The sequence below is a fragment of the Schistocerca gregaria genome, chromosome 2 (assembly GCF_023897955.1).
Source record: "Schistocerca gregaria isolate iqSchGreg1 chromosome 2, iqSchGreg1.2, whole genome shotgun sequence".
Taxonomy (NCBI): Eukaryota; Metazoa; Arthropoda; class Insecta; order Orthoptera; family Acrididae; genus Schistocerca; species Schistocerca gregaria.
This window is the reverse complement of record NC_064921.1, coordinates 254,320,832-254,337,155: the sequence shown is the minus strand read 5'-3', so window position 1 is coordinate 254,337,155 and position 16,324 is coordinate 254,320,832. Positions and strand designations below refer to the sequence as shown.

At 41.0% G+C, this 16,324-nt stretch overlaps 1 protein-coding gene across 1 annotated transcript in view; it reads left to right on the top strand.

Annotated features, from left to right (window-relative positions):
• The window catches only part of LOC126335734 (glutamate receptor 1-like), a 54,748-nt gene extending 44,443 nt beyond the window's left edge, over positions 1 to 10,305 (top strand). The window contains exons 4-5 of the mRNA XM_049999190.1: positions 1,382 to 1,635; positions 10,074 to 10,305. Coding sequence (XP_049855147.1) covers positions 1,382 to 1,635; positions 10,074 to 10,305 — 486 coding nt within the window. The remainder of the gene's footprint in view (positions 1 to 1,381; positions 1,636 to 10,073) is intronic.
• The last annotated feature ends 6,019 nt before the right edge of the window (positions 10,306 to 16,324 follow it).

The window sequence follows — 16,324 nt, the reverse complement described above, 5'->3', positions numbered from 1 at the left end:
CCGCAGAGGCGGCTCTAGGCGCTGCAGTCTGGAACCGAGCGACCGCTATGGTCACAGGTTCGAATCCTGCCTCGGGCATGGTTGTGTGTGAAATCCTTAGGTTAGTTGGGTTTAATTAGTTCTAAGTTCTAGGCGACTGATGACCTAGAAGTTAAGTCGCATAGTGCTCAGAGCCATTTGAACCAGTTTTCCATGGTGTCGGGTACTTTCCGGTCACAGCTAAACCTCTGATCGTACAGAGATTGTTTAATGTGCCGAAAATTTGTAGTCGCCCAGAAAGATATCGAGGCTGTAAGGAAAATGTTACAAGAACTCACATTGAAATTTGTGTAATAGCTCGACGTTATTCTTGGTCAAAAGTGCCCTAACGTTTTCATGGAGGAGAATCACTAACGCATTCGAGAGTTTGCCTCTGCACTTGTTTGTGATGGTCTGTTTCGATGATGGCCTACCTGAGCCTAAGCAATGTGTTTCAGTGCTCAGCATTCCTTCTCCCCCCCGGGAAGCCAGTCGATGAGTAGAGGTCCTTCTTCGTAGAAAAAGAAACTGAGTTTTGTTTTCCAGCCTTTGTGGCACAGTGGGCGTTTCTTGGACGAGAAGACAGGGTTGACGTGGCGACACCATATTCATCACATGCTGCAATCTAAGCAATGAAATTCACTTCTGGCTCCGCATATCTCAGAACATGGGTCAGGTAAACACCCCTTCTCGCCGTCTTCTGATTCTCCGAAAGATGCTTGGATACCTACTGTGCACTAAATTTTCCATAGCGAAACTTCTCGTGGATTAAATGATACAGAGTTCCTTTGCTTATTGACAGTTAACAGCTACATATTGTGTGATAATCCAGCCATTCGTCCATATGAACTTCTCCACAGCTGAAATCATGATAATGATGGTGACAACGTCTGCCTGCCCCGGGCGGGATGTCCTTGATGTGTACACGTCGCGCCTCATTCCCCGTATACATCTTTAATTTTTTCAAAAATTTGAGGAGAATGCTTGCCTTCTGCGAAAAGAAATTGGATAATCGCCCTTTGCGCTGATGGGGAGGAATCCATCATGCAAGAAATTGCCTAAACAACTCTCCAGAAATGAGGAAATTGCTTTGATGCTGTTAACTCCGCTTGAGCAGCTGTAATGTCATTACGCCATCTCTCGGCAAGCACATTCATTCACTGGGATTACATACAACGACACCACAGTAAAGATCTCCTTTTGAATTGGGCATATCTTATATTATTGCTGTCTTTGTTAGACCTAAGAAAGACAGATTTGGTAGTATAGGGATCAGTATTGACGCTCAAATCTTCTGACATTATGAGTTAAATTATTGAAATCTACTTCCGTTGATAATATTCTTTAATTTATTTCAAAATAGAATACTAGCGATGCAGTTATTTCATCTGTCTACGAGAGGCACGTCGAAAAAGAAGAGATTCCAGTACGTAACAAGGACCTATTTGAAGGAATATGCAACTCACATAAAAATGCAGCAATGCTAACTGAAGCTGTCTACAAAGCATACAAGGGGCGTACAAAATGTCCTACAGTAAGCACTCAGGGGCAGATAAATATTCAGACAGCTATAGCCTTCAGGAAAAGAAGCCCTTATCGGGAACTGATTAACTACCAGTAAGTATTTTTTTAATACTTTGCAGCCTATTAGTCACTTCAATTTCACAGCCTATTCAAATATTAATTTATTGTGTTTATTTTATACTGTTTAACATCTGATTTTAAACCAGAAAAGCACATCTTATAGTGACAAAAGCAAAGAACATACCCCCGGTAAAAGTTCCGAGCCTGTAAATAAAAGAAATTTACTTTTTGAAGAAATTACAACTTCAAACCCAGCGATCCACGGCACCTCTCCCTCCCCCTTCCTTGCCCTCCACGGTTCTAAAAAGAAAAAGTCCCTTTGTAAACCAGTGCATTATTCCGAGAATAATGCCATTTTTTAATCTAGGCCTCTTCAGGGCCAGTGGCTGATCTGATATTTTTCCTTTCTGAACTGAAGTAGTGGATCCATTCTCACTGACAATAACAAATCTTCCACGTAAATTAATATGGAGGGTAACCATAGGTTATTGTGTTTTCATTTAGTACTTACCTTCCTGATTTCTGGATGTGATAATTTTCTTTTGCTGTTAATTTTTGCTTCAAACTGTTGCTAACCTTATTAATATTTCAATCAGTTTGTATGTTCTTTGCGTCTCACTATCAGGTGATCAGCAAATGATGAGTGGGAGCTATTACTTTTTAATGTTCTAAGATATTTTGCAAACTTGTTTCTAAAATTCCTACATGTTTGTCCCACATATACAAATTGATAGGTGTAACAAATTACGATACTGCACGCATGCCGTTCGGTCACACTTCTTACAAACAAATGTACTCTAATATAGCATTTATCCGCCAATAGCAGGCTAGCGACTTTCGATTAAATGCCTGCCCTGTAAGAGAATGACAGTAAATGTAGGAGTGTATGTTAATGATACATGTGCGATGACGTATGGGTGTTTGAGTCTGGCTGTGCAGAGTATTTCTGCGTGCAGAGTTTTCAGCATCCAATGAAGAAGAGGGTGGATTTAAGTGCACTGATGTGCAGGGCCGAAACTGTTTCTGACGGGGACCGTCTTAATTCTGATGTGACTTCTGAAATTCTGAAATTCTGTCCGAAAGACAGACTAGTTTAAGCTTGCTTTAGACTACAACGAAGCATAACAGTTTTAACTATTGTGGAAAACAAACTCCGGTTTAAGAGAGGATAACCACGATGTCCATCGTAGCAGAAAGCTTAGGCAAGTGTTTTCCAACTTTGGAAAGAATAAAATCATTTTCACGCAACAGTACGAGTCAGGAAAGATTGTCGCCCTTGGGAATGCCTTCCGCTGAAAGAGATCCCTTGATAGAGATCGCAGACTTCAGCCAACTGGTGACTGCCAAGTTTGCATCAATAAAGATAGAGGAAGGGAAATTTTCAGTACAATAAGGGAATGTCTAGAGTGTAGCTGTCACATACCACCTGGGCGGTTGAATAGTGGGCCAATGCTTTTCTCACAGATTTGGTCTGCAGAGTGATTCTCGACGGATTCGCATTGGAGGGCACACGGAACACGATTTCAGGACACAAATATTGTGGAAAGAGACTGATGTCGAGGACGATCCCTAATGATATGGGCTGGGATTAACTTTAAATGCGAACATTTTTAGGTTAGGCTTTACCGTGACTGTTATTGACATTAAATGAAACAATAAGTTTACTGTTACCAGTCGCTGTTTATTTGTTTCCACGACGCGTTTCGAAGGTTTAAACCTCCATCATCAGGTGGATATACATCAGTTATGTTGATAATTGAACACCTCTTCATGAAATGGTAAAGTTAAATTGGCAAGGTTTAACTGCTGTCAGGTATCGTGTCGAGATCTTGGGATGTTATGCGTAGTTTTTGTAAGGTGCTGTGGGCCCCGACGTCATATTGATGAACGATAATGCTCGACGTCATAAGAGCACGGGTGGTTGATGTTTTTTTGGAAGCAGAAGATATTGCTCGCATGGCGCGGCCTACTTGCTCTCCCGACCTTAATTCCATAAAGCACGTCTAGGATACACTAGGGAGACGGGTTGCATCCCGTCAGCATCCAACAACCACAGTCCGAGATTTGTGAACATCTCTGCAGGAAGAGGGGTCGTTATTGTCTCAACAAGAGGATCATGACGTCATTCACGGCATTTCCCGCCGATGTCAGGGCTATATTGTTGCCAGAGGTGATCACGCCCTATACTGAATACATTAACCAGTTGTCAGAATGTGTGTACAAGTCCGTTAAGTTGTAAAAAAACGAAGAACATTTTTGTCTGCCGTTATGCATGTTGCAATTGTTTATGTTCTGTATTTCTAGTTTACTGTGACCTGTTTATAATGTTTTGTGGCACAATAAACGCAACATTGCAAAATTTACGTTTGTTGCTCTAATTTGGAACATGAGTCTAATTTTTCTCTTATTTCAAGTGTTTTAAATGACGGTTGTATTTCAGTTCAACTATGAATGTGGCTCATTATGTAAAGATAGTAGTCTTCCTGATTAGTCCGTAATTCGTGGCATGCTCTTTGTCACAGATACTTCCTGTCATTGACGTCTCTCTTAAGTTTTCGCAGGATCGTGAACAGGATTTAAAAATTGAATTTTGTGACATTCATACACCATAAATTTTAGGGGTGTTTGCAATGTAACGAATGTCCAGTCGCTAGACACCGAAATAAAGAATTTTATCCTATGTACGAATTTCATGTAGAAATGCAACATTGAAGCCTCGGTGCAACACTCAGCTTCAGATATCACCAGTCGCCAGTTATGACAACAGTATGAGTGTCGCACGACGTAACTGCCGAGCAGGCAAAAGCCGTCCGTGGACTGTACAAGGCCGCCACAGCAGCGGGCGAGGCAGTCAGTTCTTCTTGACAATGAGGATGGTGGTTATCGTCGAAAGCTCGAAGATTTAGCCTGAATGACTTGGCAGCAAATCCGAGTATATTTTGTGCAAGAAATTCGTCGCGAAAAACCTTCGTTCTTATTCGATGTATAAGAGAGTGGACGATAAATAATTTGCACAAGATGAGAATAGATGTTTTCGAAATGTGGTGCTACAGAAGAATGCTGAAGATTAGATGGGTAGATCACATAACTAATGAGGAGGTATTGAACAGAATTGGGGAGACAAGAAATTTGTGGCACAACTTGACTAGAAGAAGGGATCGGTGGTAGGACATGTTCTGAGGCATCAATGAATCACCAGTTTAGTATTGGAAGGCAGCGTGGAGGGTAAAAATCGTAGAGGGAGACCAAGAGATGAATACACTGAGCAGATTTAGAAGGATGTAGGATGCAGTACGTACTGGGGGATGCTTGCACGGGATAGAGTGGCATGGAGAGCTACATCAAACCAGTCTCAGGACTGAAGACCACAAAAACAACAACAAGAGACGCTGGGCCTTGTTCTTCAATAATTATTTCACTAAGCAGACTTGCTGCTGATTCTCACCAAATGTCTTCGTTAGTTCGGCCCGGAATTTGTATCAGCTGTCGAGCTTCTCTTCGTTGTACTTGTACCAACGCTGGGCTGTGCCATTCATATCATTTCACGTTTTGTATGTAGCGAGTCGTTCGAATTCTTTCGTCAGGGTCCTGACGACTGTCTCGAGAACACACTGACGGACGTCTGATGTGCAACTAACTTACTGCTATTTTCGAGTCCATTGGTCCCCTGAATATACGGAGCGTGGTAACAGTAGACTTATTGTCCTCTGGTTCCTGTCTTCGTAGGCGACGGCATTTACACTGCGTATTTGGAGCCAAGTTGGTGTAGATGGTTTTAAGTACCCAGTGTCTCCTACAAGCAATGCCACGTTGTAACGACTATTAACTTCAAATACGAGAACTGGGCAATCAGTGATGTATACCACTTGTCACTGAAACACTTTTATTAGGAACACCAACATACAGACAGAAAGCAACTGCCTTTTGGACACAGAGTGCTGCTGGTTGCACAGACATTCATTCATTCATTGCGTTCAATTATATCCAAACATTACAAACATGGGAAATTTCGAGAACGTTCTATTAACGGTAAATTCTGTAGTGTTCGTGAGTGAGGTTAACAACACACCACAGATGAAGTGCCCAGGCGGCGAGGAACAACTGTAATTTATTAAGTCTATGAACAGGGTTCAATAACACAGCTTCTTGGTTCAGGTTTAAAATGAATCACAAATAAGGTTTACAACTTCACTTTCGCCATTTTGCAATAAATGGCAGTATTGTCGAGTGGTTATGTGGTAAGTCCTAAGTGCCATATGCTAAGCTTAGGCATTTGTAAACATAACGCCATCAAAATATTAAATAAAGTTATTTTCGATTGAAAATGTGAAATTACGAGCCCATTTCTTGTCATTTGCGGGAATATTTAATTTCCTGCCTTAACATGAAGAAATTTGCTGGTCATAAAGTGCCTACTCTATTGGTGTGCCAAAGACCTGCACGGTTGCAACTATGGTTTCCGGCGTTTTGTGCGTATTAATCCTTGACGTTTGGGGGCGTTGAATCATATTTGCTACCGAGCCTCCCATGCATCAAAGATTTTGTAAGTTTATTGCAAACTATGATGCACCGCCTGCGACCATCTGCTCCTGGTATAAAGTATCGTCGTCGGCATATACAAGGTGGTCGGAAATTCCCGTTACAGACTTCTAGGACTTGTAGAAGGGAGTGAGTACATCGAAATTTGAATAGGAACCCATGTCAGGAAACGTCATCTAACGAGACTATAGAGCGTCAAAGTTATAGGTGCGGGCGTCTGTAAATGTACGTACACACGGGGTGATTCCGTGATTATGTTTCAGGCTTCCTAGGATGTTGGAGAACGATAAATGTATTAATTTGACGTAAGGACCCCTGTACTCGAAACGAACGAGTCGAAAGTTAGAAACGAAAACCTTTCTGATATCTCTGACAGTTGAATAATCTGCTCATTAAGAGGTAACCTTATGGTGAAGGATTAACATAATAAGACAAATATTAGAGTCAGAATTTGAGCATATGTCTTGTCGCAACGTAAAGCACGGTGAACAAATTACACATACTTTATTCATATCGTATTTGACAATGAGTGCACTTAGGGATTTACAACGACATTACATATAACTTCATACCTTTTAGAAACTTTTCCTCGCTGAGTCCTCCACAAAATAATGAAAGGAACAATGGTTACCGCTTACTATATTTTTACTGTTCATGCAATAAGACTTAGGCATGAAGTTTTGATTTATTACATCTTTACCATTAACTTCATAAGCAACACGTTTGTTAGACCGTATCTACATATACATTATAGCATTTATTTCATTTAACTGGCCAGATCAAATGTCAGTTTCGGATTGCCGGTTGCTTTACATGAATGGTATTTGTGTAATGGGCGTTCAAAAAGAAACAAGCCGGAGATGTAAATACAGAAACCAATACCTGTTTGTTAGAAGTATTGACCCTGGCTGTTGAGACACTTGTCCCACTGTGACACAAGGCGGTGATTGGCTGTCTCATAAAATTCCCGGGGCTACGATGTTAACCAGTTCCGCACATACAGCTGGACGTCGTCGTCCGAGGTGAACCGTCTGCTTCTCAGAGCTTTTTCAAGGGGACCAAAAAGGCGTAATCACAGGGAAAGGGTTCCCGACTGTATGGAGGGTGGCCGAGAACCTCCCATTTGAATTTCTGCACGAGTGCCGAGACTGTGTTTGCCGTCAGCATTGTCGTGGAACAGAATGACCCCGCGGGAGAGATTGCCTGATCGTTTTGATTGGATCGCTTGGCGAAGGGTGGTCAAGATTTGCGAGTAACGCTGGGCATTTACTGTTGTCCCGTACTACAGGAAGTGAATCAGAAGGGGGCCATCTTGGTCCCCTTAAAAAGGCTCTGAGGGGCAAACGATTCGCGTCGGAAGACAACATCCAGCTGTACGTGCGGAACTGGTTAACATCAAGCCCCGGGAATTTTATGAGACATCCATTCACTGCCCTGTGTCACAGTGGGGCAAGAGTCTCAACAGCCAGTGTCAATATTTCTAACATATGGGTACTGGCTTCTGTGATTATGCCTTCGGCTCGTTTCTTTTTGGACGCCCCTTATAATTCAGCTGTTTCGACTCCATGAGCACAATGAAGTGGTTTGTAAGTAGTGGTACATTCATGACGTCTGCCTTCTATCTATACATACATAAATTAAAATGCTCAGCTGGGCTAATCTGAGGAACTTTTGATATGGTTTTCACTAATATGTAAACTGATTTACGAGGAAGGTTTTTGTTTTTGTTTTGTGAATGTATTGTGCTAATTTGGTGAACTACGGTAATTAAAGTCCTCTACGTTGCGAAAACGATGTCATTGCCGTCTAACAGTGAGAGGCAGAACTCCTTGGAATGACAGCAGCTCGAACAATCCGGCGATGCTGCTGAGCAGGTACCAATGTTACGTGGAAAAAAAGAGTGCCTTGTACCAATGTTACATGCAAATGATGATACAGTGTACAGATGTTGGTTGTCACAAGGTGCTTCATAGCGATGTAGTGTGGCAGAAATTGCTTCATACCCATGTTGCTTGACGGAGGGTGCTTCATACCAGCCTTATGTAGAGGGTGTTCTGTACAGATGTTTCCTGGTAGAGGATGCTTTCAACCAACGTCGCAGAGGAGGGTATTACACTGAAATTGCGTAGCAGGGGGTGCTTCGTATCAGTGTTGAACGACACTGACGTTGTATGGCAAAGGGTGGTTTGTATCAATGTTACGTTGCAGTGGGTGTTTTCTAACCTTCGCTGCAAGCCACAAGGTGCATCTTACAAAAGTTACATGGCTGAGGGTACTTCATGCCAATGTGACTTGCTAAAGGGTGCTTTGTACCGATCCTGCATGATGTAGGGCGTTTCGTATCAAAGTTGCGTGGCAGAGGGTGTATCCTACCAATGTTGTGTGGTAGAAGTTGTTTCTTAGCGACCTTAGGTTGGGAAATGCTATAAACAGTTACACAGAAAATGTAGCTCGCTCCGTAACGGCGCTGGACTCGGGGAGTCGGTATGTGGCCATAGTTTACTCACAACTCTGCTCAGTGGCCTATAAATAAAATTAGTGCCAAGCTAGATAAGTCATCTGGCTGTAGATACTTAGTTTTATCCTTTAAAGCTGGGGCAGATCGCTAGTTTTTAATAAAGAGAGAGTATAGTTTCATTACAGATATCAATGAGGTCATAAGAAGGAAACTGTTGAAGATTTTTTTAAAAAACTATCTGTGCCACTTTAAATGTGCGACAATCTTTTATTGCACCAATGCAGATGGTGAATCCGTCATTGTTGGAGCCTCAGACTGTCTAGAAATCTTCTAAGTTATTGTGCTCCACTATTATTGCAGACTCAAAATGCTCAGAAAACTTCCAATCGAGAGAGATGAAACACTATTTCCCTACCTAGACTCAGCGAAAGTTTAGCACCAGCCTTTGGGTATACACAAGAGACTTTGTCTTTACAGCTGGTTTCTGCAGCTAACAAATTTGATAACTGTGTAGAATACAGGGTCGCTGCCAGTAGCTTCCATTTTGGAAATAAAGTAAGTATATCATCATTCATGTACTTTTTCCATCTAATAATGATGTGAATAATTGAAAATTATAGTGCTTCTTTTTTTCATTCACTTCACACGGTATCACTTTGTCCTCATGAAACAGATATGAAGTGAACACTGCTGGAACGTACTTCATCGTCGTTGGAGACTGAAAGTTTAGAAAACTTCCAAATTATTATACTCCACTGTTATCAGATACTCAGAATGCCCAGAAAACTTTCAAATGAGAGAAATAAATAACTATTCCCGAAACTAGAAATAGCGAAAGCTTATCAGCAGCCATTCGGTATGCACAGAAATCTTTATGTTTACAGTTGGTTTCTGCAGTTAACAAATATCATATTGTGTGGAAATATATTGTTGCTGCCAGTGACTTCCATTTTGGAAATTAAGCATATGCATCATCGTTATGTACCTATTTCTATCTACTAAAGGTATTATTATCTTCAAATAAGTAAAGGATAGGAATAAGTTCGAGTTCATTACAGTATTTCTCTTTTTCCGTCACTCCACACAAAATCACTCATGAAACATCATTTTGAAAAACAAGTACTTTATCGCTGGCAACATCAGGATTCAGATGTGTTACGATGAGTATCAACCACGTCAGTTGAATTCTGATGGTCAGACCGCATTTCTAATGTCGATCTCTGGAAAGCTTACATTACCAATCGGTATTGGTGACGTAAGATCATTTTACGGTAAACCGAATTTGGGATCCCATGGAAACGTACTGACTGTCAGGCCCCATAATTATTCTCTAAGTTACACGAAATACATTGAAAATATGATCAGTTTTTGTGTACAGGTTGTGTCGTTTTGTTTTAAGATATCGAATTGTGTCTTTCAGAGGTGATTGTTGTGCTGTTTGTCTTGTGAAGTAATGCTGTGTGATGGTTCACAGCCTGCTGCAGATGCGGAGTGAAGGTCTGACTCACCGCATTTACTGGAAGCACTGGCTGTGGGACGATGGTCAGGAGATGCGGGAGTCTCTCAAGCCGGTGACCATTCAGAGTGTGGTTCCTGCACTCGCCGTCTTGGTAGCCACGGCGCTGCTGTCAGTGTGCTTGCTGCTGCTCGAGAGGAAATTCTGCAATAGGCCCGTTCTGAAGGATACCGCAATAAGCAGTGACTAAAACAGAGCGTATGAACTGTTGCCCTGTGCAGCTTTTGTTGTACTCTAACGTATGCAGTAATGACGCTCATTGCTGTGATATTTCTTATCCTCTGACACTACTGCTCCATGCAGCGAAAACGTCAGATGCCTCTTAAACCTTCTGTGGCTGAGAGAACACACGTATCCCACTTAGGTAAGACACAGTTGTGATCATTGAGATGTATGTTGTATATCCCATAAGTGTCTTTTGTCACTATGTAGCGAGATGCTTTCAGAACTTGGAGATAAATAATGTAGATCATGGGATAGATGTATAGAAGGCCATGAGTGACCAGATGAAGTGTTGTGTGTTTATAGTTGGGAGAGTACATCTGTTTCACAAAAATCTGATAAAATCAGTGTCTCCTCTGTCCAAGAATGTCTGAAGTAACTAACTGTATTGCCCTATAAAATAGAGACATAGTTTTGGAGCATTATTAACTGCACTCTCCAGTAATTCAACTGGCATGTGCGTAATTTCCGTTTAGTTAGACTTACATGCTCTAGAAACCTTCATAAAACATAGAAAAGTTTTGTATGTTATGCATTAAAGTTGTATGTCAACAATTTATGTGCGACATATCATTTTTTCACCGTCAAAATTTTCATACTCATTTGTTATACTTTTTTCCATATTTTTCGTCCTGTTAAAATCACTGTACAACCAAAAATTTAGCTGTAGAAATAACTCCACACGAAGACATGGATCTAATTAAGATCATGAAACACATGGGTTGCACCTCACCGATTTTCAAACTAGATTAATTTAAATATTTCTGATACTCAAAACGTATTGTTAGCCTTATATTGTTGGCCTTATATTTGTCAAATAATGTGAAGCAGTTTATAATTATGCACTGTGTGATATATGTGTTTTTAATTATAATGTATAATAAAGCTATACATTACCTGAAAACAAATGAAGCATTGTAGTGTCCCACAAAGTTGAATTAAATAAAATATTTTATATCACGTTGTTGTTGTGGTCTTCGGTCCTGTGACTGGTTCATTGCAGCTGTCCATGCTACTCTGTCCTGTGCAAGCTGCTTCTGCTCCCAGTACGTACTGGAGCCGCTTAGTGCATTCATCTCTTGGTCTCCCTCTACGATTTTTACCCTCCAAGCTGCCCTCCAATACTAAACTGGTGATCCCTTGATGCCTCAGAACATTTTCTACCATCCGCTCCCTTCTTCTAGTCAAGGTGTGCCACAAATTTCTCTTCTCCCTAAGTCTACTCAATACTTCCTCATTAGTTATGTGATCTAATCCTTAGCATTCTTCTGTAGCACCACATTTCGAAAGCTTATATTCTCTTCTTGACCAAACTATTTATAGTCCATGTTTCACTTCCGTACAAATACTTTCAGAAATGACTTCCTGACAATTAAATCTATACTCGATATAAACACACTTCTCTTCTTCAGAAACTCTTTCCTTGACATTGCCTTTCTACATTTTATATCCTCTCTACTTCGACCATCATCAGTTATTTTGCTCCTCAAATAGCACAACTAATTTACTACTTTAACTGTCTCATTTCCTAATCTAATTCCCTCAGCATCACCCAAGTTAACTCGACTATATTCCATTATCGTCGTTTTTGTTTTGTAGATGTTCACCCTTCCAAGACACTGTTCATTCCGTTCAACTGTTCTTTCAAGTGCTTTGCTGTCTCTGACAGAATTACAATGTCATTGGGAACCTCGAAGTTTTAATTTTTCCTCCATGGATTTTAATACCTACACCGAATTTTTCTTTTCTTTTGTTTGCTGCTTGCTCAATATACAGATTGAATAACATCGGGGAGAGGCTACAACCCTGTCTCACTCCCTTCCCAACCACTGCTTCCCTTTCATGTCCCTTGACTCTTATAACTGCCATCTGGTTTCTGTACAAATTGTAAATAGCCTTCCGCTCCCTGTATTGTACCCCTGCCACCATCAGAATTTGAAAGAGAGTATTCCAGTCAACATTATCATAAGCTTTCTCTAAGTCTATAAACGCTAGAAACGTAGGTTTGCCTGTTCTTAATGTAGCTTCTAAGATAAGGTATAGGGTCAGAATTGCCTTACATGTTCCAACATTTCTACGAAATCCAAACAGATCTTCCCCGAGGTCGGCTTCTACCAGTTTTTCCATTCGTCTATAAAGATATCGCATTAGTATTTTGATTTTATATCATATTCTCCCCCCTCCCCCCATGAACCATGGACCATGCCGTTGGTGGGGAGGTTTGCGTGCCTCAACGATACAAATAGCCGTACCGGAGATGCAACCACAATGGAGGGGTATGTGTTGAGAGGCCAGACAAACGTGTGGTTCCTGAAGAGCGGCAGCAGCCTTTTCAGTAGTTTCAGGGCAACAGTCTGGCTGATTGACTGATCTGGCCCTGTAACACTAACCAAAACGGTCTTGCTGTTTTGGTACTGCGAAAGGCTGAAAGCAAGGGGAAACTACAGCCGTAATTTTTCCCGAGGGCCTGCAGCTTTACTGTATGGTTAAATGATGATGGCGTCCTGTTGTTAAAATATTCCGGAGGTAAAATAGTCCCCCTTTCGGATCTCCGGTCGGGGCTACTCAAGAGGACATCATTATCAGGAGAGAGAAAACTGGCATTCTACGGATCGGAGCGTGGAATGTCAGATCACTTAATCGGGCATGTAGGTTAGAAAATTTAAAAAGGGAAATGGATAGGTTAAAGTTAGATATAGCGGGAATTAGTGAAGTTCGGTGGCAGGAGGAAGAAGACTTTTGGTCAGGTGAATAGAGGGTTATAAATAGAAAATCAAATAGGGGTAATGCAGGAGTAGGCTTAATAGTGAATAAAAAAATCGGAGTGCGGGTAAGCTACTACAAACAGCATAGTGAACACATTATTGAGTCCAAGATAGACACGAAGCCCATGCCTACTAGCTGTGCAGATGATGATGAAATAGATTAAATGTATGATGCGATAAAGGAAATTATTCAGGTAGTGAAGGGAGACGAAAATTTAATCGTCATGGGTGACTGGAATTCGACAGTAGGAAAAGGAAGAGAAGGAAACGTGGTAGGTGAATATGGATTGGGGCTAAGAAATGAAAGATGATGTTGCCTGGTAGAATTTTGCACAGAGCATAACTTAATCATAGCTAACATTTGGTTCAAGAATCATGAAAAAAGGTTGTGTACATGGAAGAACCCTGGAGATACTAAAGGGTTTCAGATAGATTATATAATGGTAAGACAGAGATTTTGGGAACCAGATTTTAATTTGTAAGACATTTCCAGGGGCTGGCGTGGACTCTGACCACAATTTATTGGTTATAAACTGTAGATTAAAACTGAAGAAACTGCAAAAAGGTGGGAATTTAAGGAGATGGGAACTGGATAAACTGAAAGAACCAGAGGTTGTACAGAGTTTCATGGAGAGCGTAAGGGAACAATTGACAGGAATGGGGGAAAGAAATACAGTAGAAAAATAATGGGTAGCTTTGAGGAATGAAATAGTGAAGGCAGCAGATGGTCAAGTAGGTAAAAAGACGAGGGCTAGTAGAAAGCCTTGGGTAACAGAAGAGATACTGAATTTAATTGATGAAAGGAGAAAATACAAAAATGCAGCAAGTGAAGCTGGCAAAAAGAAATACAAAGGTCTCAAAAAAAAGATCGACAGGAACTGCAAAATGGCTAAGCAGGGATGGCTATAGGACAAATTTAAGGATGTAGAGGCTTATCTCATGAGGGGTAAAATAGATACTACCTACAGGAAAATTAGAGACCTTTGGAGAAAAGAGAACCACTTGCATGAATATCAAGAGCATAGGTGGAAACCCAGTTCTAAGCTAAGAGAGGAAAGCAGAAAGGTGGAAGGACTATATAGAGGGTCTATACAGGGGCGATGATGTTGAGGAAAATATTATGGAAATGGAAGAGGCGGTAGATGAAGATGAAATGAGAGATACGATACTGCGTGAAGAGTTTGACAGAGCACTGAAAGACCTAAGTCGAAACGAAGTCTCGGGAGTAGACAACATTCCATTAAAACTACTGACGGCATTGGGAGAGCCAGTCCTGACAGAACTCTACCATCTGGTGAGCAAGAGTATGAGACAGGCGAAATTCCCTCAGACTTCAAGAAGAATATAATAATTGGTTCAAATGGCTCTGAGCGCTATGGGAATTAACAGCTATGGTCATCAGTCCCCTAGAACTTAGAACTACTTAAACCTAACTAACCTAAGGACATCACACAACACCCAGTCATCACGAGGCAGAGAAAAACCCTGACCCAGCGGTGAATCGAACCAGGGACCCGGGCGCGGGAAGCGAGAACGCTACCACACGACCACGAGCTGCGGACAATATAATAATCCCAATCCCAAAGAAAGCAGGTGTTGACAGATGTGAAAATTACAGAACTATCAGTTTAATAAGTCAAAGCTGCAAAATACTAACATGAATTCTTTACAGACGTATGGAAAAACTGGTAGAAGCCGACCTCGTGGAAGATCAGTTTGGATTCCGTAGGAATGTTGGAACACGTGGGGCAATACTGCCCCTACGACTTACCTTAGAAGAAAGATAAAGGAAAGGGAAACCTACGTTTCTAGCATTTGTAGACTTAGAGAAAGCTTTTGACAATGTTGACTGGAATACTCTCTTTAAAATTCTGAAGGTGGCAGGGGTAAAATACAGGGAGCGAAAGGCTATTTACAATTTGTACAGAAACCAGATGGCAGTTATAAGAGTCAAGGGACATGAAAGGGAAGCAGTGGTTGGGAAGGGAGTGAGACAGGGTTGTAGCCTCTCCCCGATGTTATTCAATCTGTGTATTGAGCAAGCAGTAAAGGAAACGGAAGAATAGTTTGGATTAGCTATTAAAATCCACGGAGAAGAAATAAAAAGTTTGAGGTTCGCCGATGACTATGTAATTCTGTCAGAGACACAGCAAAGGACTTGGAAGAGCAGTTGAATGGAATGGACAGTGTCTTGAAAGGAGGGTATAAAATGAACATCAACAAAAGCAAAACGAGGATAATGGAATGTAGTCGAATTAAGTCGGGTGATGCTGCGGGAATTAGATTAGGAAATATGACACTTAAAGTAGTGAAGGAGTTTTGCTATTTGGGGATCAAAATAACTGATGATGGTCGAAGTAGAGAGGATGTAAAGTGTAGGCTGGCAGTGGCAAGGAAAGCGTTTCTGAGGAAGAGAAATTTGTTAAGATCGAGTATAGATTTAAGTGTCAGGAAGTGTTTTTGAAAGTATTTGTATGGAGTGTAGCCATGTATGGAAGTGAAACATGGACGATAAATAGTTTAGACAATAAGAGAATAGAAGCTTTCGAAATGTGGTGCTACATAACAATGCTGAAGATTAGATGGGTAGATCACATAACTAATGAGGATGTATTGAATAGAATGATGGAGAAGAGAAGTTCGTGGCACAACTTGTCTAGCAGAAGGAATCGGTTGGTAGGTCATGTTCTGAGGCATCAAGGGATCACCAATTTGGTATCAGAGGGTAGCGTGGAGGGTAAAAATAGTAGAGGGAGACAAAGAGATGCATACTCTAAGCAGATTCAGAAGGATGTATGTTGCAGTAGGTACTGGGAGATGAAGAGGCTTGCACAGGATAGAGTAGCATGGAGAGCTGCATCAAACCAGTCTCCGGACTGAAGACCACAACAACAACAACATCATAATACTAAAGAATTCTAATATAAATAATATTAAGTAGGATAAAACAGATAAACGCAATTCTTAAATCAAATTAAGAAACATTTGTACTTGAAGCATGTTATTGGTATTTAATTACGGCACTCCCACTATATTCCAAAGTCAAGAATCCTCTTGCCTTGTTTAACTGCTCTCTCGCATTGGCTTGGGCCATAATAAACAAGGATAGCTCTTTAACTCTATTTGTCACATGAAAAGTACTTATTCACCAAAACTGAATGATTAACACTGAATGATCTATGGTTTACTAAAAATAAGTAACAAGAAAAGACTTAGTTGCCT